This window comes from Ictalurus punctatus, chromosome 12 (genome assembly GCF_001660625.3).
Source record: "Ictalurus punctatus breed USDA103 chromosome 12, Coco_2.0, whole genome shotgun sequence".
Lineage (NCBI taxonomy): Eukaryota > Metazoa > Chordata > Actinopteri > Siluriformes > Ictaluridae > Ictalurus > Ictalurus punctatus.
The window spans coordinates 26492747-26517375 of NC_030427.2; the positions used below are offsets into that span (position 1 = coordinate 26492747).

At 42.8% G+C, this 24629-nt stretch overlaps 1 protein-coding gene across 2 annotated transcripts in view; it reads left to right on the plus strand.

Moving 5' to 3' along the window:
- Positions 1-24629, plus strand: part of gabbr1b (gamma-aminobutyric acid (GABA) B receptor, 1b) — a 99107-nt gene that overhangs the window by 40926 nt on the left and 33552 nt on the right. For both annotated transcript variants that reach the window (XM_017482470.3, XM_017482471.3), the window contains exons 7-13: positions 10260-10394; positions 14200-14370; positions 16153-16254; positions 17108-17173; positions 17275-17466; positions 19112-19357; positions 20244-20307. In XM_017482470.3, the coding sequence (XP_017337959.2) occupies positions 10260-10394; positions 14200-14370; positions 16153-16254; positions 17108-17173; positions 17275-17466; positions 19112-19357; positions 20244-20307 (976 nt within the window). The remainder of the gene's footprint in view (positions 1-10259; positions 10395-14199; positions 14371-16152; positions 16255-17107; positions 17174-17274; positions 17467-19111; positions 19358-20243; positions 20308-24629) is intronic.

The window sequence follows — 24629 nt, forward strand, 5'->3', positions numbered from 1 at the left end:
AAACACTCAGCACTCGCTCAACTATGAACGACTCGTGCATTATGGTCCCAAAAGCATTATTTAGGCGACTGGACGATAATTTGGCCAAGCTTTGGGTGATTTATGCACTCAAGTAAAGATTACAGAGGTTATTAATATTACTAACTCGTACTTATTCAAAGATATTTCATGTCCATTTAGTGGTGATGCATTTATTTAGGTGTCTGTGTGTACTTGCTGATTGATATTTACCCCTTAAAGTGTTTAGCACGTTCGCCTCACATCTCCAGGGTCGGGGGTTCGATTCCGGCTGCTGCCCTGTGTGTGCGGAGTTCGCATGTTCTCCCCGTGCTGCGGGGGTTTCCTCCGGGTACTCCGGTTTCCTCCCCCAGTCCAAAGACATGCATAGTAGTCTGATTGGCGTGTCTAAAGTGTCCGTAGTGTATGAGTGGGTGTGTGTGTGTGTGTGATTGTGCCCTGCGATGGACTGGCACCCTGTCCAGGGTGTACCCCGCCTTGTACCCGATGCTCCCTGGGATAGACTCCAGGTTCCCCGCGACCCTGAAAAGGAGTAAGCGGTAGAAGATGGATGGATGGATGGATTTACCCCTTAAAGTCGTTATCTTATATTCAGTTATTTATATAAAAGCATTTTATTCAGTACCTGCCATGGAAAACCAGAGAGAAATGACTAGGAAACGTATTTTATTTATGAGTGATTCTGTCTGTAGTTACTATTGTTTCTTTCCCCCCAAAAGATTATTTGTAGCTTTTAAAGCTTTTAATGACTTCTGATTTAGTTCAGTTTGCAGTTTCTCAAAGGCAATGATCTGGACATTGACCCGTCGCCACGTGATCCGTATATCTTATAAGAAGTTTCTCCGTATTAACCGGATCTTTCATATGCGTCTGAATGCGTTTCACACGGCATTGTGTAATTGTTTACTTCTCGGATGTTATTAATTACGTGTCCAGCATAGGGCTGGCATTGTTCGTGTCTTGTTTAAAGCAAACTGTACAACGCTCACAAATTGCTTAAATTTACGGTTTGTCATTAGTCGGGATTAGTCCGATAATAAACCGTCCTCGTGTGATTCATACGGCTCGTTACGCATCGTGTTGGAAATGTGTTATGGTTACATAAGTAATGAGAGTTTGTTCGTTATGGTCGTGGATGCGTTTCCCTGTAGATTATGTTCACTTCAGCGAGATTTATTGTGACATGGGACTATCTCTTTAATTCACGTCGTTCCTCTCACTCTCCAGCACTCTCTCTCTCTCTCTCTCTCTCTCTCTTTCCCTCACGCCGTCATTTCCCACCTGCTAACCTCCTCCTCCGCATCGGAGATGCCAGCGCGCACACACACAAATACACATACACACACACACACACACAGTGAGAGTTTGAGACTGAAAGACACACACACACACACACATACAGGCTGCAAACAGTTAACTCGCTGTGACTGGTTGGTTTTGCTAAGAACGCCACTGTGATTGGCTGAAACGGCTCTGCATTGGAGCCCCACTTCAAAGGTACGAAGGAGGAGGGGATGCTGGGGGCTGGTGGTTGGCATGGCAACAGTTACCTAGACGACTGCAGTTCAAACAAACACATAACTCTACAGATTCCCACCACAAAGAAGAGAGAGAGAGAGAGTGAGCCAGAGAGAATGAGAGAGTGATACAGAGAGTGAGAGAGCGATAGAGAGAGATAGAGATCACATCCTTTTACATTTACTGCAAAAATGGAGACGGATGACTCAATAGATGAAGCAAGCGGGTCAGTGTTATTGTGACAGAGCACACAGCTGAGCACGCATACGGAGAAGCATACAGACCAGACTAGGCCCTTATGTACTACTAACGCACAGCTGGAAATAATCATAATCTACAGGCTGATAAACATAGCAGTAAATGGTGTGTTCTTCTTACTGTGATATGTATATTTGTATATTCTATATGATAATGATAATACAAATATGCATAGCATCCGGGATAGTTTTACCTCAGCGGATCAATTTAGCGGCCAGAAGATACAAGTTTTCTGTGAGGAGTCTCCAATGTCAGTGCTTTGTAACGTTGCATCAGTAAGTTTTCCGAGAGGCTGAGGATTTTGCACTTTGCAGTTTCTCAGTAGCATGACGAGCTTCCGAGAATGAGGAAAAACGAGAGGCTGGTGAGGGAACGACTGTTTATCGCTGCTATAACGTACGTGATAACAGGAACTAGCTTGTTTCATGGCTGTCCCACAACCTTAAATGTAACTATAAACAGATAAACCATGTGACGTGTCATTTTTTTTTTTTTTACATGAATAAACATTAGAGTTGGCTAATTGCAGTGTCATATCAGGACTCAAACACTTCAGGACATTCCTTTGTGGATTATGTTCCAATAATTAAAGCACACCCATAAGTGTATTATTCCACTACTAAAGCATTGCAAGGCACGTGCTGATGTTAAAGGTTCGTCTAAAAAAAGACAAACAATCAACCCAACCTCTTCATGCAGTTTGCAATATTTATCAATATCACGTGTTTTATCCTATGTAAGAGATAATGATCAACAAAATGTAAGGAGATAATGGACGAAGCACAGATGAAGTGCGCCGAAAACACCAAGCTTAGGATTACACTCGGGTCCAGACAATTTAAAACTGAATACGGTTTGTTTAGGGAACGTAATGAGGAAGGAAGGAAGATTTATTTCTAAAGCACATTTAAAACAACCCGTGTTGATCGACGCATAAGAAATCTAAAACAAAAAAATGTGTAGTAATAATAATAATAATAATAAGAAGAAGAAGAAGAAGAAATAATGGCAAAATGGCATGTAAAACAGGCATGGCAAGCAAAACAAAAACAAATACCACAAGTACATCAGACAATCCACCTTTCAACTTAAATGCCAGTGTGTACAATGCCTTATTATCATGGTTACAATCCAACATGCTTATATATTAACCCATTAGGCACATCGATGTAATTACAGTTGCATTTTGACTGTATCTAACTTCCTGGTATACAGAATTAATGGGCAGGGTATAAAATTTTTACTGCATGTTCACCTGTGCCGGTCTAATGAATCTGCTAATTGTGACCCGTGACTTTATTTACTCGCAATATTCTAAGTGTCCACTTGAAAATATCATAAAATTGTGATGTAGTGGATAATTTGGACGATCCTTTGCTCGCCATTAGCCGGTAAATGCCTTCTTTTCTATGTAATGCGAGACTAAATTTAATTACAGATCGAAATGAATGGCACGTATACTACCTTTTGTGAAATGCAGTCATGACAGCTAGCGTAAATCATTGTATCAGCTAGACCTACATTTAAGTTTCACTACTGCTGTTAGTGCTAAATGAAATTAAGCAGTAATATTGACATGAATCTTTGCACAAAGGGATTATTTACAGGATCCAGTGTTTGGATAGCGCATGAGATAAAGGCCTTCGGGATGTAACCATAACAACAATCATATTGTGTGTGTGTGTGTGTGTGTGTGTGTGTGTGTGAGAGAGAGAGAGAGAGAGAGAGAGAATGTACATTTTTATGTATATATATATATATATATATATATATATATATATATATATATATATATATATATATATATAATATTCAGCACCATGGACAGCTCTATGAAGCCGATGATTCATGACGAAGGCTTCATGTGGAGAGACACCAAGCGGCAAAAGTTTATTTGTCATTAAGGATTCAGCTCCAGTGTCACCTCTGATTGTGGCCTTTCTTTAAACAGGGTGCCAACATTTATTAACCTTGATTGGACTGCAATCTAATTTCCTCCGAGTCCAGCATTAGATCAGCGAGTCAGTCAGGCTACATATGCTGCCAAGCCATTAGTGCCCTTATTGCCTCTGTTTACTTACTTGTTTTTCTTGCCAAAGGAAATAAAGCAGAGTGCACAAAAGCTCATAAATTATTACGCACTAAATCTCCGACCTGGTCAAAGACAGGTGTGCTCATCTGCACCAAAAACGATGTGATATTTATTAACTAGACCACGTGAATCTGTTATTCATATCGTGACATATTCATGCATATTCATAGCGCGGGGGACAAAGCACGTTTCTGTGACATGGGTGGCGATTGCATCATATTGCATCATATTTAGTTTTATCATAGCCTATATCTGATGCTACTACTGTAATAAAAATATATCTAAACCCCACCTTCCGAACAAGCTGGGATATTTCGAAGAAAAATAATTTCACTGTGCCGTAATGTATATGTGACAAATGAAGCCTTGTTCTTCATCTTCTTCTTCTTCCATCAATAATGCACTGTACTGATGTCACGAATTTGGAGGCAGGTGGATGTAAACATGAGATTAATATGTATTGACAATCCAAATCAGCAGGCAGAATTGTGTGTGGCTAAAACAGCAAGAAGTCAAACAGAGATAAAAAAAAAAAAAAAGAAAAAAAAAAAAGTGAACCGGTCAAGTACAGGAAGACATCCAGGAAACAGTGCTCAGAATTCCAACTTAAGAAGAAGAACAACAACAAAATACCCTGCAATAAACAATACAGAAAGAGTTATTTTAATACGCCGAGTTAATTGCATGTAAACAGGTGAGTTCAGGATGTGTAGGAAGGTCCGGCCTAGATTGGGATCAGTGCTGGAGCTGGGTGTGACTGAACTTATTAGCGATGTCCCTTTTATTTCAGTATACTCAATAAGGCATGACTGCACAGCTATAACTGTAGGAGACAGGAGGGTCAGATCAGTCATTTGATCCATCTTAAAAACCACCAGCCCGTAAAAAGACGTCAATTAAACCGCAGTTACATTTGGAGATACTTTGGAACTAAAACGGACGTGTCCACATGATCAAATTAACATTTAAAAATAAACAAATAAATAAATGAAAATTCCTTTTAATGGACTAGCTAGCTAATCATTCGCTCAGTGTAGTCATCAGCCATGCTTGTTTTGGAAAATAAAAGTATCCGTTTATTCTCTAAGCTAAAATTAATGCTAATTAGGTTCACTGAATTGCTCTGGCTAATAGCATAATTGCAGTATCAAGCCAGAGATAACCTGCGCTTGTAATGAAAAGGTTTTGTAATTTGAAAGACTAATCGGCTAGCTACTCCCTTGCGTCGCTCAATTTTCTTTTTCATTTAAACTCTTAAAACCAGACGATTCTTTGTCTGGTCCACACATTTTTCTCTCATAATTACACATATTTCACTCTATATACACTGCAGTTACTGTATAAATCATAATAATCACTGAAGAGTACTGTATATTGAGTACTGTATAAGAGTACTGTATATACGTTACAGTATATTCAGATATGTTACTATATAAATAGTTGGGAATTTAAGTGGTAAAGTAAGGGGGGGGGGAAGACATCATGGGATATTCCGTATATAGGAAAATAATCAAAGACGGAGTGATGTGATGTGGCCATACGAGTCCCTTTGAATCTGGGATTTGAATTAAAGTTACAGAGGATTAATCATTCTGACCGACTTGAGAATTCGACAGTGAAATAATTCGTTATACTGTGCCACCGAAACAAACCTCTGCGAAGCTGCCTCTGGGGGGAGAAAAAAAAAAAACTATGTAGATAAAGCAGTTCCACAATTAACAGTACTAAACTTGTACAGTGCTTAAAACCCGCAGCAGCTCTCCTGAGCGCAGTACAATCATTCCAGCTCATCACCCACTACCATGCCAATGTTGCCTTCCCAATAATATCTGAAAAGTCACGGTCCCGAGGGACTGAGCAGAGCGTGGCTAACAGATTGTGCATAGAAACAAATGGGCTACAGTCAGTAATTTCACTGTGACCTATATTGTAGGTTTAGCCGATATAATAAACAGTGGAATAGGACACCAGATTCTCACCATAAATTCTCCCGGGTTGTTTATCTTACGACCTCGTTCTCCCCTATAGCACAACAGCTGTGGTCCGGGAGGGTAAAGGCTAACGTGAAGCAACCGCATCTTTCCAACCTGCTGCTTTTTTTTTCTCTCCCCCAAACAGTTACCCTAATGGACGAGAAAGAGAGAGAGGAAGGTAGTATGCTCATTTATTCTACCAATCATGGATAGTTGTGGCTCTGTGGAAATCCTATAGCGTATAATAGCGCATTGATAAGAATCATCATTATTTGTATGGGGGTTTTTTTTCCCTGGTGGTTTGTCATGTCTGGTCTAATTTGGTGAAAGACACCAGGGTCAAGCCAGGAAACGAACATTAAGATGTAAAAAGAAATGACTCCGACACTCCAGAAGGGTATTATACAGACAGTAGATATATTATTTAATAAACGTTTAATATTTAATAAAGCTCTACAGTATGTCGGTTCACTATTTGCTGCACACTGCATTCCCATGAACTCTCATTCAGTTTGGACTGGATTAAAAAATATATATTTTTACATAGGGCAGTTGAGGTAATGTAATTATTACCCAAGGATCTCTTAACCACTTTATTAGTTCAAATAACCGCTCTTTACAGCCGTGGTGTGCAGAAAAGCATCTCAGAACACACAGCATGTTGACAGTTAGACGAATAGTCAATAAGAGTCAAGGCTCTTTTTTGTATTTTAGGATAATATGCAGGATGGAAATCATCTCCAAATAACCCGAGAGCATTACTGAAAATTACCGTAAACGTCTCTACTAACTTTCTGCATAAAATTTAAAAAGATCTAATAAAATAAAGTTTAAAAAAAATAATAAATGTATTTGAGCCAGATTCCACCGAATGCCTTCGATTTTTAAGGCATTTTTCTGTTTGTTTGTTTTCTCTTCGCGTCATGCAACAGACCTAAACTGTGTACGTTTTGTATGCTCGGAACTGATATTTTCTAAAATGTTTGTTCTTACCGTTACATATTTTAGATCTGAATGTTCTGGACATCATCATCATCATCATCATCATTATTATTATTCTAATTTCAAATATACCGTTTTAGCCATTTTTTTTATTTTTTTTTTACTCATGAACAATCCATTTACCTTGTAATATTTGATATTTAGACAGATACAAAATCATATATCAAGCAATTTTAAATCAAAAAAGAAACCTAAAGAATCTGGCTATAGGTATGAAAAACACATGCATGAACGGGTTTAAGCTTTAAGACGAGATCAGGAATCTGAGACTACAGAGGGCACAGAGTCACCAAACCTGGACAGTTTAAGACAAAACTACTTAAATTGTGCCTGTTTTATTTATTTATTTATTTATTTATTCATTCATTCATTCATTCATTCATTCCCTGGTTGGATAATTGCAGGTGTTACAAGTTACACGTGTTCCTAATAAAGTGGCTGGCGAGGGTATATCCCATTCAAACCGGCAAGTTGGTGTCGTGTCCAAAAAACGACTAGGACGTGCTGATGACCTTTTTCTCCAGAAGTAGTCATACTCACTCAAAAACACAACTGGAAGTGAAAGCCTGGGACACGTTGGATGAAAGAAACAAAAATCCAGCTTATTGTTCGAAAAGCAACATGAGATCCAAACAGTGAGACGTCCCAAAGTGATCTGAATCTGTACACAGACTCACTGCCCTATTTATACAGTCCTATTTGTAGTCTACGCCCAATTATCTTTAGTCTACGCCCAATTTTCTCATTCTTTTGAAATCCCAATATGTTTGAACATGTTCCATTATATGTTTATTCTGTGTGGTTTTTCTTTGGTAGAAGACGCTCCAGGACGCACGGTCTCTGCTCTATCATCTCCCGATGTAAACAAAAAAAAAAACAGTTTAAAACGCTGAGTAATGAAATCTAGATGAGGTTTAAAAGTTTATTGTGTTGCATTTATACACTTCCGGGGATTATACGGATTTTAGTTACTGCAATTCCTAGCACAGGTACAGCCTACATACTGTACATGTTATAGTCGTGTGACCAACTAATGCCCAAGCCGTTATAATAGAAGGCAAAAGAATCCGTGTGTATTATCGATATGAGGTGTCTGTAGTATCTGTACAATGAATGGACTTTTCAATCGCATCCCTGTAATTTATACGGAGATTGCTAATCCCATGCGACAGGATCACACGTCCTTCAGCAACGTTATGTAACAGACATATGTCGGACAGTCTTTTCCCATCTGAACGGTTCTTGCGTCTCTGCGACACGTTTTGCTGTTTTGTTATTTGGAGTCAATCAATAGATCCCGACGTGAGTTTTACGCCTAGTTTCTTAGACCTCAGATGTCTGAACGTTCCAAAAAAAAAAAAAAAAAGGAAGAAAATAAGAAAGAAAGAAAGAAAGAAAAAAAAAAACAGTTGGCCTGGCAGGATTTTCAGTTGATTTGGCACAAAGGGACCCAGCTGCACTACGGAGAGAGTGATCCTCACGCATGGCTTCCCTCAGGAATGGAAAAAAGAAAGAGAGAGAGAGAGAGCGAGATCAGGCAGAATCTCCTGGGAGTGGGCAAGATATTGCTGCCAATCTGCACTAGCACTAAAAACACAAGAGGATGTACACAGTGCCTTGCATTAGTATTCAGTTGTTATGCAGTTATCCAATCAGGCATTAATTGTGACAGCAGCACAATGTATAATATCATACAGGTAAAGTACAGGTCAAGAGCTTCAGTTAATGTTCACATGGACAGTTGAAGATATAAAAATATGGCCTGTTTGCCACCAGATTTGATCTACTGTTCTAGCGCATCCGCCTCAAATTGTAACATGTTGTGCCTTTTGGGATGCGTTTCTGCTTACCACGGTTGTATAGAGTGGTTATTTGAGTTACCGAAGCCATCCTGTCAGCTCAGACCAGTCCGATCTGGCCGTTCTCCCCCGACCCCTCGCCCGTCAACGAGGCATAGAAATGTCCAAACATTCTGAAAATCTCAACTTTCACATGTGACGGCAAAAACACGACGATCGCTGTAATCTATCTGCTGCTCCGTACACTCACACACTCACACAGCTATTTGCTCTTAGATGAGGAATATAGCTGTTGTGAGTTAGCCTTAGCCGACTTGCTTATTTTGGTGAAAGAGGCGCTGATTTTCCATCGCTAAATCGGCGTGCGGTTCGAGCCAGAGGTGTTTTTCCGCAAGCGTCGAATCCTTTTTCTACTTTAACGCGAGTGAAGGATTTGAAGCGAGGTTTATCCGAGGTCATTTCATTCGGATGAGTCTGATCGGGTATTCGCGCCACCTTTGCTGACCGAGAATGGTTTGTGTTCCAGTGAACCCGGCGTGTAAATCGCGTTCAACCGAGGCGTTCAGGTTCAAAATCGCACGGCCAGATGTTTGTATTGTTGAAGAAGAAGAGGAACGTTTTGCTTTGTTTCTGTTATTGAACAAGACCCGTGGACAAATTGCTGCGTCAGAAAAAAAAAAAAATGGCGACGGCTAATTTCCCCATTTGCCTTAATTGAGTGCAATGTCTCATCACTTTTGTACCTTTCACAGCGGATCATTTCAATTCCAACAAAGCGGACCGTTCCGCACTAAAAGCAGGCCCTTTGTTGTGACTCCAACGATTTCCTGATTTATTGGTGCATTTAGCTGAAATTAAAAGCATCGAGAGAGAGAGAGAGAGAGAGACAGACGGGGAAAGGGAGGGCGACGACTGCCAGATCAGACATTAAGTACAGAGGAGTATGTTGCTGGAGGGCATCGCTGATTCAATTTGCGTGATTGCACCAATCAAGCAAAATCAAGCTTGGAGCCTGTGTAATCAGACTGCATTCATAGTTTGTACTGTTTTTTGACGTGCGAGCTTTGTTATGTGCATTAAAATGCGAGTCTTTGTCCCTGAGACCGTCGAGAATAAATGAGAGTGCACACCCTCTCCATCATGAGCACAGCTCAAGGCCAACTACCGCAGCTCATTCCTCCCTGAACACAATGATCAATGCTGGTGTTAGGCCACAATTATCATTTGAATGAGATATCGATTCTTCCTCAACACCACATTTAAGACGAATTTAACGACGGCGATCGTCAGACGCCGATAGAACGGCGACGGCGACGGCGATGGCGATAGAAGCCACGGTGCTGTACAAATCAACGTTTTCTTTAAATGCTTATTAAACGTATATCTGTATCTCTGTCCCACTGTCGGTGTGACATCGTGTTGAATAAATCTCTCGAATGCATCTCGCCGTAGAGAGATCTTCGGATCTTCGTGGAAGGCAACTGCAGCAGGGAAATATTTCATTTGTTTGCAGTGCACCACGCGACGCGCCGGATAGACTCGGAGGTAAGAGGTGAAATACGCACCAGCTACTCAAATATCTTTCTTTTGATCTTTCAGTGCGACCCTGGGGAAGCCACTAAATTGCTATACGACTTGCTCTACACGGAGCCTATAAAAATCGTGCTGATGCCCGGGTGTAGCTCAGTGTCCACGCTGGTGGCTGAGGCGGCTCGTATGTGGAACCTCATAGTGGTGAGTATCCCAGAGTCCATTTATTTAAAAGCTTTGCTTTGTGAGTTCAAATCTCAGAACTGCCAGGACGCCACTGTCGGGCTTTTAACTCCAGGCTTATATTATGTTCTTCCTCACTTCTAATTCAGTTGAGATTTAAAAATAAATAAATAAATAAAGGGTCTTCCAAAGTAATCAAAGTTTTAAATAATCAGTCATTCCAAGGAAGTGAGATTGCAGTTAATAATCTCTGTGCCTGTACCAGAATCAGCTTTTTTTTTTTTTTTTTTGGGGGGGGTGGGGGGGGGGATTTTTTGGAAAATAGCAAGAATAAACAATTAATTATTATTAATTATTAATTATTATTAACCCAGGTGGGGAAGGGTGGAGTTAATGATTCATTTTCTACCCCCCCCCCCAAATTGTTTATGCATGTAGCACAAACAAATAAACATTGACAACAACAACAACAACAATAATAATAATAATAATAATAGGAAATTACTATCAAAGCTCTGGCAAAAAAAAAAAAAAAGTTTTGCAAGAACATATTTTCAATTTAAAAAGTTTTGGAAATTGTCAGAACACTTATAAAACAAAGACTATAAAATTGATTAATTATTAATTAATAATAACAAGATTACAACTTTACAAATACTTTTTTTTTTTTTTTACTTCAATGGCTCTTTTGCTTTCATTTCCTTTAATTAAAGTCAAACCGATTGCAAAAGACTTTGAGGCTGGAGGGAAATATCACACCTCTCATCTTAATTCATTCGCTCGACGGTCTCTGAATTGCTTGTATTATTAGTGATCTTACTGGCTATGCCAGATTGAGTTTTTATATAATCATTTATTTTAAATGTCATATTTGTTCAATTAAACTCGTATGTATATATATGTTTTGTTGTTGTTGTTGTTGTTGTTGTAATGTTGTGTTTATTGTGTCATTCCAATAAAAGTTGACTCGAAGAGTTACGCACTAGAATTCCGATGTACCTGTACTGCTTTGTACCTGTGCAGGTGGCAATAAATCGAAATCAAATCTAGATCTTAAAGGAAGTGCTTGAAGCGCTTCACACTCTCGTACTCCACGCTTGCGATCTATCTATCTATATATCTATCAACACGAGGATAGCACTTGTGAAATAACTAGGATAATGGTCATGATTTGGAGACGGAGACGGATGCAAGTGCAGATAATAAGTTTAATAAAGACCAAAAACAACAGCAGAGAAGACACTACGACCTCGAGGCAAAACACTATGGCAAAGACTAGACATAAACCAAAGACAACGACAAAGAAAGACAAACGTCTGTGACTGTGGCTATAGACACATGAGTGCTCGTTAACAAGAACGCGATTCAGGTGCAGGGGGTCATGTGACTGTGATGTAGTGATATAGTGCAGTGGCTGCGTTAACAAGAACGCGATTCAGGTGCAGGGGGTCATGTGACTGTGATGTAGTGATATAGTGCAGTGGCTGCGTTAACAAGAACGCGATTCAGGTGCAGGGGGTCATGTGACTGTGATGTAGTGATATAGGGACTCTAGTTCAGAGTTCCTTCTCCGCTACATGACAATAACGAGAAACAAGAGACGAGAAACATGAACACAAACCAGAAAAAGAACAAGAAACTGGTGACACCTGACAGGAAAGCAGCGAGCTAACAGGAGAGAAGAAAACGAACCCTCCCCCTAATTGTGACCTGATTGGCCTGGAGGTCAAAAACCACTTGATGTCATGAAAACTGTTATTTTCTGAAAAAAATCGTTCCTCTCTTGGAAGCTCCACTGTGACCAGAAAGCACACCCATGGAGGTGAAGGACAGTTATTTTTGTCCTTTTTTTTTTTTTTTTTTTTTTTTAAAAAAAAAAAAACCTTTTATGATGTCATACCATCAAATCGACCCCTGCATGTGAGATCGGAAAGCAGAGGCATCTCTTCAGGCTTCGGAGTGTTTTATCTCCGGTTCCTGGTAGAGTTAACATAGTCCGATAGTCCCCCAGAGGATATAAATCCCCTTATCCTTATCTTCTTATCAGATAAGTGTAATGAATCCATGTGACAGCTCAATCGGGTAGCAAGCAGAGCTCAGAATTCCTTTAGCAGGTGGGGACTCCTTCGTGGAGGAGTTCTCAGGTATAAAAATAGAACCTGGTATCTGTGTCATTTCCTGACCTTGTGAAAAGTGCAGAGCTGGTTCTTTCCATTTCGCAATCGACCCTCTTCATTTTTAATGCTCAGCTCTTTTTCTATATCTGTGACCCAGATAACCCTCTGCTGGACTTAAAACTGCTCGCTGTAGCGCTCTGTTTTCCTGCTCCAAATCGTTAAATTCACCAGAAACACTAAAGAGGAAAAAAAAACAAGACGTACACTGTATGGCCAAAAATACGTGCACACCTGACCATTCAATTCAGTTTTATTTGTGTAGCGCTTTTTACAATGGACATTGTCTCAAAGCAGCTTTACAGAAATATATAAACACAGGATACGGATTTTAAGTGTGTGAATTTATCCCTATTGAGCGAGCCGGTGGTGACGGTGGTGAGGAAAAACTCCCTGAGATGATATGAGGAAGAAACCTTGAGAGGAAGCAGACTCAGAAGGGAACCCGTCCTCATCTGGGGAACAACGGATAGAGTGAAAGTAAGAGAAAGTTCATGATGGTTTTAGATGAGGTCTGTTTGTTGAACTAGTCCACTGTTCACTAAAGGAGACCTGAGTGCTAAAAAGGCAGCCGTAGTCCCAGCAACCACAGCGAGAACGTCCATGTGGAAATCACACCCATATGTTCTTGTTGATCATCCCATCCCAGATTTATTTCTCCTTTACTGATATAATGCGCTTCACTCTTCTGGGAAGGCTTTCCACTAGATTTTGTGGGGATTTGTGTTCATTCAGCTACAAGAGCGTCAGTGAGGATGAGATCAGGCGTTGATGTCGGGATAATGATGATGAGGCTCCAGTTCCAGTTCATCCCTAAGGTGTTCAGTCAACGCTCTGTGCAGGACACTCGAGTTCTTCAACGCCGTGTCTTCATGGAGCTCACTTTATTGCACAGGGGCATCGTCACGCCGGAACCGGTTTGGGTTCCGGTGAAGAGAAATTGTAATGCTACAGCATGTAAATGCACTCTATACAGTCGTGAGAAGTATATACAGTTTGGAGAAGACCACATATGAGTGCGACGGTCAGGTGTCCACAAACTTTTGGTCATACGCATCGTTAATAAATCAACAGCAAACGGATGAACGTAACGCTGCGGTACCGTTCTGCGAGACTGCGTACGCAAACGTGACACACGGAATAGCACAAATCCATTCAGAAGGAATTCTTCCTCGGATTATGAGCCCCACGCCCAAACGTACCCTGTGAACCTTTCTGAAAAGAAAAGAAAGGAAAACAAACCCCGGTAGCGTGCCCACACATTATCTGTTCAGTCTGAATGTCTGTATTCCATCATCTCTACTAGAGCGTTTCCCACACTCGCACTCATCAGACCGCCATCTCACAATGAGCATTCACTGAAATGCTAACGAGCAATAAAAAACATAAACCCTCTGAAATACTAAAACGAGATCAAATGAGATCACTTATGAGATCAAAGCACCGAGCCTCCATAACCTACTTTAATTAGAAAGCTCTAATTCCACGCTTCATTTCCTCCCTGTTTACAGTTCCCCCTCCTGTTCGTTTCTTATCTCGGGATTTACGCCGGTCGTTAAAGCCGAGGCTTCGGTGTGCTCACGGCGCACTCTTTGATGGATCTACGTTTTTTCCTCTCCTCTTAACGTTTTGTTGTTGTTGTTGTGCCGCAGCTCTCGTACGGCTCCAGCTCTCCGGCTCTGTCCAACCGGCGGCGGTTCCCCACGTTCTTCCGCACGCACCCGTCTGCCACGCTGCACAACCCCACGCGCGTGCAGCTCTTCCAGAAGTGGAAGTGGACCAAGATCGCCACCATCCAGCAGACCACGGAGGTCTTCACTTCCGTGAGTCACGTGCATTTCTTCACGGCGCACGTCGTTACTGTGTATCACACGTTCACATGCAACTAGAGATGCACAGATGTATCGGCGTATAAAGGCGATTTTCACACCGTAGGCCATCAGATGATAGTTTAAAAACATCTGACGATCAGGGCGGATTATATCCTGTCAATCAAAAGAGGGCGGGGAAACACATGGATTTCGTGCTGTGTGTAAAGATGATGTCTCGTGTGTGGAATGATGACAAAACTACAGTTTGTAATCTCTGCACTGATCCAAATTTTACACCTGAAGTGAGCTGCAGTGAAGCGGGAGTTTCGGCGTCGAGTCTATTTTTTTTTTTTTCAGGAAGTAGAACAAATTAAAGTGAGTAAGATTTGGGGGGGGGGGGGGGCGGGGGGGAGAGACGACGACGACGTTACTGCAGTATGTTTATACTGTAGTATAATCCTATTAGGTCATTTGGTGTCGCGTCCATGGAGTCGTTTCTCCGCTATCGTATGGTTGGCATGACGACAGACGCTGTACACGTTGTTCGGATTACATATGATGTGTATATTAAAGAATAATTGAGTCGGATTGCGATGTTTCGGGTACACATCCACAGATCCGCACTCGGACCGAACTCATCGGGATCGATGAAACTGGCTGTAATACAGAGCCAGAGTCTACAGCTACGCAGTGAAGCGGAAATAAATCATCTTTATCATAAACATTTTATCCACGCCGTCAGAGCTGTAAACAGTAAATAACTCCTGAGTAAATAAATACAACCTGCACGCTCTCTTTCCTCTCTTTCCTCACTTCTGGACACCTCTATGTTCTCTCTCTATCTCTCCATCATAAACCTGTCCCTTTTCCTCTCCACTTCTGACTTGAACATTAATTCGCTTTTAATTCTCTTCTTTTCTGCTGTCTGTTCTCTCTCTCTCTCTCTCTCTCTCTCTTCATTCCTTTCTCTTTTTCTCTCTCTCTCTCTCCATCTTTCTTCCTCTCCTTACCTTCTGACCTCTCCTTGTCTTTCCTCCCTCCTTTCTTATTGCATCCACTTTTCTCCCTTCGTTTTTCTCCTTCCGCTATCATTTGCTCTCTTATTCTTTCTCTCTTCTGCCTCGCTCTCGCACATCTCTTTCCTCTTTCTCACTCTTTTCCTCCCACTCCCCATCTTTCCGCCTTTCTTTCTCTGTCCATCTGTCTTTGCCTCCTTTTTTCTCTCCCCCTTTTCACTCCATCTTTCTTTCTTACCTGTCTCCCTCCATTTCCGCCTTTTCTTTCCTCCCTTTCTTTTTTCTTTCTGTCTTTTTTTTCTCCTTTTCCTAATTCCCTTCTTCCTTCTTATTATTTCTGTTTTTCTCCCTATATTTTTTCTCTTTGCCTTCCCCTTCTCTCTCTTCTTCTTCTCTGCCTGTCTCATTCTTTTTCTTTTTTTTTTTTTACACCCCCCCCCCCCTTTTTTTAACTCTTTCTTAATCTTTCCCTGACACCGTCAATATTTTGGACTCTCTCTCATTGTTAATCCGTCCATCCCTTTTTTCACTCCTTCATTCTTCAATTCCCACTGTCTTTCTTTCTTTCTTTCTTTCTTTCTTTCTTTTCTCCCTCTTTATCTTTCCATCCGTCCAACTTTTTGCCTCCTCTTTCTTTCTCCCCTCTCCTATTTACCCTCTTCATTTTCTAATTGTCACCTGACCCACCTACCTTTCTCCTTTCTTCCCATCTTCACCCTCTTTTTCACCCCCCCCCCCCTCGTCCCCCCCGTCTCCCCCCCCCCGTCTCTCTCCCCAGACGTTGGATGATTTGGAGCAGAGAGTGAAGGAGGCCGGAATCGAGATCAGCGTGAGGCAGAGTTTCCTCACCGACCCTGCCGTGGCTGTCAAGAACCTGAAGGTGCCTTCATTTCTCCTCCACCTCTGCTCTGTTTCTCCTCCACCTACACACACACACACACACGCGCAAATACACAAACGTACTGTCCACACAATCACTACAAGTTAGATGTGCGCTGAAACCGATTTATATTTCCGTACATATTTATCAGACGCTTCTATCAAAAGTTGAAGGTTAAAGGTCACGCCGAAGATATTCCGTATTATATAAACATCAGGTCTGAAGCATCCACACGCATAAAAACACCCACACGGAAAGAACGATTCTCACCAACACATACACACACACACACACACACAGCATGGATGCAGTAAAGTAGGACTACCTTGTTATGACCAAAGTAATCATCCTTGTTCCCGGAGAAATACCACAGGGTGCGTCAAGATGTCTGTGGTTCGTATTTTGGAAGAGAAAATCATATAAATTGGAACGTGGATCTGATCTTATTCTTCTCTCCAGTCTCTTCAGGGAGTCTCCTCTCTCTCTCGCTCTCTCTATCTCCCCGTGCCCACATGATGGCAGCCCGTTCAGCTGACCTAGTTTTGATACAGGAGATTAATTGGCTATCATTTGAGATACCATGGTAACCTGGAATATAGCACAACTATAAGAGGGAAGTAAAGGAGCGGTGTGCGGTCTGCGGTTTCACAAAGCTCGAGGATCACTGCAGCGTTTCACACACATACACTCGCCCTTCTGGTAACCCTTTCCATGTATGTTAACATGAGAATACTTTCACAGCATGATGCGTTTTAGACATGTGTCTTGTCTTTCTGTTCCTCATTCCCTCCTTCTCCTTCTCCGTGTCACAGTGTTAGCATTTCTCGACCTTTTTTCCTCTCTCTTCCCACAGCGCCAGGATGCTCGGATCATCGTGGGGCTGTTCTATGAGACGGAGGCCCGGAAAGTCTTCTGTGAGGTTCGGTCTCTAGTGCTTTAATCCAGCGTGATTAATGGCTTCCCAGTAAGAACGTCTTTTCTAGCTGAAAATCTGCTGGTTGGTAAACCTCTCGGCTGCAGGTCTATAAGGATAAGCTGTATGGGAAGAAGTACGTCTGGTTCCTGATTGGCTGGTACGCCGACAACTGGTTCAAGATTAAAGACCCGTCGATCAACTGCACCGTGGAGCAGATGACCGAGGCGGTGGAAGGCCACGTTACCACGGAGATCGTCATGCTCAACCCCGAGACGGTTCGAGGAGCCTCCAATCTGGTGAGGCTTCTACTTTTAGTCCCCTGTTCCATGTTTGTTTTCGACTCGACCTGAGTGATAACAGCGTCGTGTATTTCCGAAGCTCGGGCTACGGAATTTGTTTGGAGATAGTGGTAGAGTAAGAGGAAATTCATCATTGTAGAGTCTGTCATGGAAGATTGAATGACCTACGTTGACTCTGGCATGGGAGACGGCTGAAAACGAAACTTTTGTCGCTTTTTTAGTAAACTCGCAGGCAGACTAAACGCAAATAAAATTGTCACCGAAGGGGAAAGGACGTGGGATGTGAAAGATGCGCTTTCGCTTTAGGTAGCGGTTAATTTACTGCTAGTCGTCGTCTTCTACATACAGTACATGAGCTCACTGACACCAGCGATTGGCTAGTGTCACTTTGATTGACAGGGGAGAGAGATTAAAGCTATCACTCTCACTTGCCCGAAAAAGAGTTTTTATCATACAATTTAGGTGTTTTTTTTTTTCTTAGTGCAATATTTCCTCTCTTAGAGTACTACACGCAAGACCACAATGTGGTTTCCATCCACTTTTTGTATTTCCCATCCACCTGTGGTTTCTAGAGTGAAGACCATGGTGTGGTTTCCATCCACCGTGTTTATGCGCGAGTTTTGACGAGCTCACTCGAAAAACCAGTCATTCGGAAATCACCTAAATGTCGTCGAACTTTTGAAGTATAAAAACTTGGCCGTCGCATAAAGAAACGACGCGCTACGGGGGGGATCACGGAAATTTCGATTTCAAATAAACACCTTTGTTCCAGTCTGTCTCTGATCGTGTGGGTTTGGCTGCCGTCCTTTCGGTGACACTTCAGCGTGGTCACATGACCATGATGGATAGGACGCGCTTCATGTTTTGCGCAAACATTTGAAAACACATCATCGTGTCACCTATCGGCTCACAGCCAGAGCCTTAGACGTGGAAGATGTGACAGCTGTCTCTGGAGTCCAAACTGCTGATGAGAAGACAGGTGCGAGTTTCGGGGGGGAATGTGCTCCCCAGGGGGACGCCGTTTGAAGCACATCCAGCTCCTGTGCCCGGTGCTGGGAGCTGTCATGAGTACAGATGCCCCCGCTGTTCTCCCACATCCTGCTCATTCTGGGCTCATTTCCAGATGCCTGCGCTTTACACCTGATGCCAAAAAAACACACACTTCATACTGGATAGGCATGTTTGTGAAAAAACCGGCATGGTAAATTTGCTTCGTTCGGGAGTGATTTGCTCCCCCTCATTTCCTCCTGCCATACTGCTCTTTGATGCAGTGGATTTGAAAGGCAGGAAAAGCTTTTTGACAGTCTTGATGCTTTATGTGCGCACACACACAGCCCAAAGTTATTTACGTACACCTTGGCTTTTTGGCTAAATGGGCCTGTCTGAAGCGTAAAAAATGGTGGTGTCATTACTTTGGATAGGAGAGAGGAGGAGAAAATCACTTTTGCCATGTGCAGCTGAAATAACTGCAAAACCCACTTTCTCTCTCCTGTCCCTGAATTCCTCAGAATCCCCCTTTTAAAGAGTCACCACAGGAAATGTTCATATTTTTTGTGTATGTGCACATGTGAATGAAGACGAAAATGAATCAATCTGTGACGTATGGGATGTTTTCATTTCGGTTCACTTGTTTGTTTCGCAGACCTCGCAGGAATTCCTGACCCAGCTGATGTCTAAGCTGGGAGGGAAGAACCCGGAAGAAACAGGAGGTTTCCAGGAAGCACCGCTCGCCTATGACGCAGTGTGGGCTCTCGCTCTGGCACTCAATAAGACCGTCGGGCCATTAAGGGCCAGAGGCCGCAGGCTGGAGGACTTTAACTACAACAACAAGGACATCACTGCTGAGATTTACCGCGCCCTCAACACCAGCTCATTCGAGGGAGTCTCTGTGAGTAACAGTGGAGGGAGAGATGGATGGATTTGGGCTGATGGATGGATGGATGGATGAGTGGGTATCTGGATAGATAGATAGATAGATAGATAGATAGATAGATAGATAGATAGACAGGTTTGTGGATGGATGGGTGAGTGGGTATTTGAGCAGGTTGTTGGATGGGTGGATGGATGGATGGATAGATGGATGGATGGATGAATGGGTAGATGGAGGGGTGGATGGATGGGTGAGTGGGTATTTGAGCAGGTTGTTGGATGGGTGGATGGATGGATGGATAGATGGATGGATGGATGAAGGGGTAGATGGAGGGGTGGATGGATGGATGGGTTTCTGGATTACTAGGTCAGGGGATGGAGGGGTGGATGGATGGATGGATGGATAGATGGATGGAGGGGTGGATGGATGGAGATGTGGATGGATGGATGAATGGGTAGATGGAGGGGTGGATGGATGGATGGAGGGGTGGATGAATGGATGGATGGAGGGGGGATGGAGGGATGGATGGATAGATGGCTGGATGGATGGTTGGATGGATGGAGGGGTGGTTGGATGGATGGATGGATTCCTGCGTCAGTGGATGGATGGACGTAAAGAGAAGTTTTGCATAAGGAATAGGCTAAATACGGGCTGATTGCTTTTTATTATTTTGATATACCATCCATCTCTGAAAGTCACGTCACTTCCTACTCTTAAAAAGAGTAGAACTACTACCTACTCTTAAAAACTCTTAAAAAGAGTAGGAAGTGTGATCCCTCCATTATCGAGAAGAAAAGGTGTGTGTAATATGCGCCAAATGAAGAGATCGCGACTTAACAGCCAGATGTGAGCGTCTCTAAAGTAAACGGTGGTGTGATATGATCTTTCCTCTCGTGTCTCACAGGGTCACGTTGTGTTTGACGCCCAGGGATCGAGAATGGCCTGGACTCTGATTGAGCAACTGCAAGGTAACGCCGTTGATTTGACAGAATCTCTGCCATTAATACGTGATTATGATCATTCATTAAGACTGTATGCGTAATTACCTCTGACTTGGCACGGCGCTCTCAGAGTCCTCCAGTGAGATCATGACTTCAGTCAGCACCAAACAGACTGGAAAATCTCTCTGACTTTGAAGTCTAAAATGATAATGATTTATACGTAACATACTGTGAATGGGCCTGTGTCGCTGCGTGTAGTCCGGGTAAACACTAACCCCTTCATTTAACCTACTGCTGCCCAACCAAGTGTGAGTGCGGTGCGTGAAAAAGCTTTTAAGGAGCAGAATCTGCAGGTTAAGTGGTACGTGTGCGGAGACAGCAGTGATTATTACACTCCACTACTTCCAGATGATTTATGAGTCTGCTGTCAGCTTTGCCGTTCCTCGTTTCAGAGATGCACAGGTGTCAGGTGAAACACGCCCACGTTTTTACACTCGTACGATCCGGATCTGTGTTTATCAAGCATTCGAGTCTGACGACTGCAAAGAGATCAAATTGCAGAGTAAAACTGTCTCAAATGAACTTCGTGCTACTCGTTAAAACCTTTTCTCTTTTTTTTTCTCAACCACAGCGTTGTTCTGGTGTTCATTACTTTCCTATGACGGTCGTTCTGGCTGTAATTCAAACGAAAGGTTTATGGATTAACGCGGGCATTCGAATACGTTATAGTTTCTATAGGAACAGCCCGTACGCAAGGACTTACAGTACTAATAAACTGACCGAAAATGAAGGTTGATATTTAACGAAGAAAGGCGTATAATAGATATGGTGGAGTTTTGTGTAAGGAGACGTTTATTTAACGTTTATAGAAGGGAGTCTCCAGGGTCGGTAGGTTTACTGCCACAGGAAAGGCTTGTCCAGGAAAGGACAGAGCATTTCGCGCTCTCGGGTCTCTCAGTAACATGCTGCGTTTATTCATTCATTTATTTATTTATTTTATTATTAACTCCGAGAGAGAGAGGAAAAAGAGTGCGACTTTTTATAGCATGGAATACGCTCAGTACCACTGCACACCGCACTTTTTACGAAGCCGTCAGATCAGTCACTTTTATATTATGGAGCTCATTTTTCCTGGCAGTACTGCTGCTGTACTTGTGGTGGAACCCTGCCCAATAGTTTACACTTTACAGCCCATGTTTTGTGGATTTATTGCCCTGCGCTTATCTCACGCTGTCGTGTATTTGCACTTTACCCAGTCCGGCGTACCGTTCTGTCTCGCACCGTGGTCCTGGAGAAACGACATGTGTATACAAGCTACATAGAGGAACGACAAAATAGCGGGGGGGTTTTTTTTTAGACAGGCGCTTTTCCTAGGCCCGGTGATGGTATAGAGGAACAGAGCCATGCTGTTTTCCGCTTCACTGTCTCGATCAAGCCACTGCAATGCCAAGTTCATCGATATTCCAGTCTCTGCTACCGTGCGCTGATTGCATCCTCTTATCTCCGCTTGGGTTTTGTCAGGCCGTAGCTATTTCCAGAGTCCGAACTGTGTGATTGGTGGGCTTGTATTCTTCCGCTTGAGTCTTTGTGCCTGTGTCATCATCCATGTCGTCTGTCCAGCTTTCCAGCCCTGTTAGCTTTAAAAAACAACAGCCCTCCCCGTTCTGTGTAGATTGAAACGGTCGGAAAGACCGTCGCCTTGGCGAGGGAGAGCTCGTATAAAGGCATAGTGTGTGGTCGTTAGTGTGAGGCGAACCGGAGAAAAACAGAGAGAACATGACGAGTCCCGGTGCAAGACATCGAACTGCTGATTCGCGATCGTTGTCACTCGGGAGCTCGTGAGCTGCAGATGCAAGGTATACACTTTCACTGTAAGAGAGAGCTGGTGCAATGAAATGCTAAGGTAAAAAGCTACACTCGCATACATACCAGTGCTGGATACCTTCTCGTTATCGGTGTCTTTCTGTCGCTCTTCTCTACTTGACTGCTTGTTAAACACTAAGAGGGACATGTTCCTGGGAAGAATGTTCCTGCCAAGTCATTTTGTGAGATATATAAACCCACAAGAACGGAGAACACTCCTTCCTGTAAGAGTTTTAAGTCTTTTGAGTGTCGGTAGATTCCAGCTCTGTGTGAAAACAGTGAAAACCTAACAGCAGGTTAATGCCGGCTAGCTCATCTCAACCTGAGACGCTCTGCCCACGGACCGTATGTTGTATATTATACACCGAACGAGACGGAACTCTCAGGCTCTTTCCACTTGTATTGTCTACACACACCTCTGTGTACACACAGCAAAAAAAAATAAACATTAGGGAAAACGTGTTTATAAGATTTAGGCTTAAAGGGTTTAAGCATGTACATGCGCAATGCACGTAATCTTATCAGGTATATATTCGGAATATTCCGAATTTTCTTTTCCCACTGACGTCCATCACAGCTGGAGAAGTCATCAGTAAGTGACGTCACGTCAACCTGACGCTTCAATAAGCAAGATTGAGCCGTCGGGCTAATTAGTTTGCTATCGATTTCTCCTGTCCTTGCTTCCTTTCCTGTGCTAAGAAGCGAGGAAGGGAAACACAGAAAGGAAATGAGGAACAGCAAATCAACGATCAGACGCACCCGGCGGTTAAGTGGTAAAGACCTGAGGAAAACAGGTAAACAAGGTTAAGAATGACAACAGATTACAGAGGACGGAAAAAAAAAGTTCGTTAAGGTGGAAATGAGTGTGAGAGGCATCTAATGAACTGGAACTGTATGACGGCGTATGGGGAAAATGGGAGGCCGATGGGGTCAAAAACAGTCGGGCAGCGTGTGGACGTCGAATGGGGTCAGAATTAGGATGGACTTGAAAGATTTGATTTGTTGTCACCGGAACATCATGAACTGATACGTTTTGATATTTGCTACGGAAACATTTTTACAAACGTTTTCTTTTTATTTTAATCACTTAGACTGTGGATGTGTCTGTGGGTTCAACTAATATTCCTCTCTATTTTTCATTGTAGTTCAAAAAAAAAAATCATTCCAAGCTAGTATCTGGTTAGATTATTCATTCATTCATTCATTCATTATTATCCTGATCAGGGTTGCAGTGGATCCTAATCCCATGAACACTGGACATGAGATGGGAATACACCCTAAATGGATCTCCGGTCCATTGCAAGGCATCGTACACACACACACACACACAAACACACATTCACAGCTAGGGGATTTACGGCTATTTTAATGTCGTAAATCCACCTAGCAGCATGTTTCTGGGACGTCAAACAAAACCGGAGAAAGTGGAGGAAACCCATGGAGTGGGTAATCATTTCCACTGCTCCACCATGCTGCCTGTGTGCTGTATGCTTTGGGATGAATAACTAAATATAAGTTTTAAGGGGATTACCTAGATTTGCTCATTTGAGGTGGTGGTAGCTCGGTGTTTAAGACCGGAGGTCATGTGATCAAATCCCAGCAGCACCAAGCTACCACTGCTGGGCCTTTGAGCAAGGCCGTTAACCCTCAGCCGCTCAGTTGTATAAGATGAGATCAGTGGATCAAAGCGTATAATGTAAAATGTAAATAAACGAGCTATAATGTATGGTAAGAGGATCGTACGCTGGTCGGCAAAACATGGAGGGCGAAGGGGGTTGACCGGACGTGGGATGGACGTATCAGCTATGTCGCAGTTATTTATGAGTGTTTGGCATGTTTTCAGTCCTTGTGTCCGTCAGCATTCGAACTAAACACGGACCGCGTGAGAAACAAACCGGATCAGTCTCGTGTCGATTGAGTTCAGGATAGTTTTAATGCGTGACTGTCCTGCCTGTCGTAATCCCAGTGCACTGCAGATAAGTTTTCATTAAAGTGTAACATAATTAAGAAAAGCAGTAAAAGTTCTAATTACGAGAACGCCTCGCTGTTAGAACATCATGCGTGCTGTTCACGGAAATGAAGCTGCAGTCGGTGTTATACAGTGAAAGCACACCGCGGTATCAGTAGCTAATAATAATGCTTTCTCTCACCGTGCTCTCTCTCTCTCTCTCTCTCTCTCTCTCTCTCTCTCTCTCTCTCTCTCTCCCTCTCTCTCACCGTGCTCTCTCTCTCTCTCTCTCTCTCTCTCTCTCTCTCTCTCTCTCTCTCTCACCGTGCTCTCTCTCTCTCTTTCTCCCTCTCTCTCACCATGCTCTCTCTCTCTCTCTCTCTCTCTCTCTCTCTCTCTCACCATGCTCTCTCTCTCTCTCTCTCTCTCTCTCTCACCGTGCTCTCTCTCTCTCTCTCTCTCACCGTGCTCTCTCTCTCTCTCTCTCTCTCTCTCTCTCTCTCTCTCTCTCTCTCACCGTGCTCTCTCTCTCTCTTTC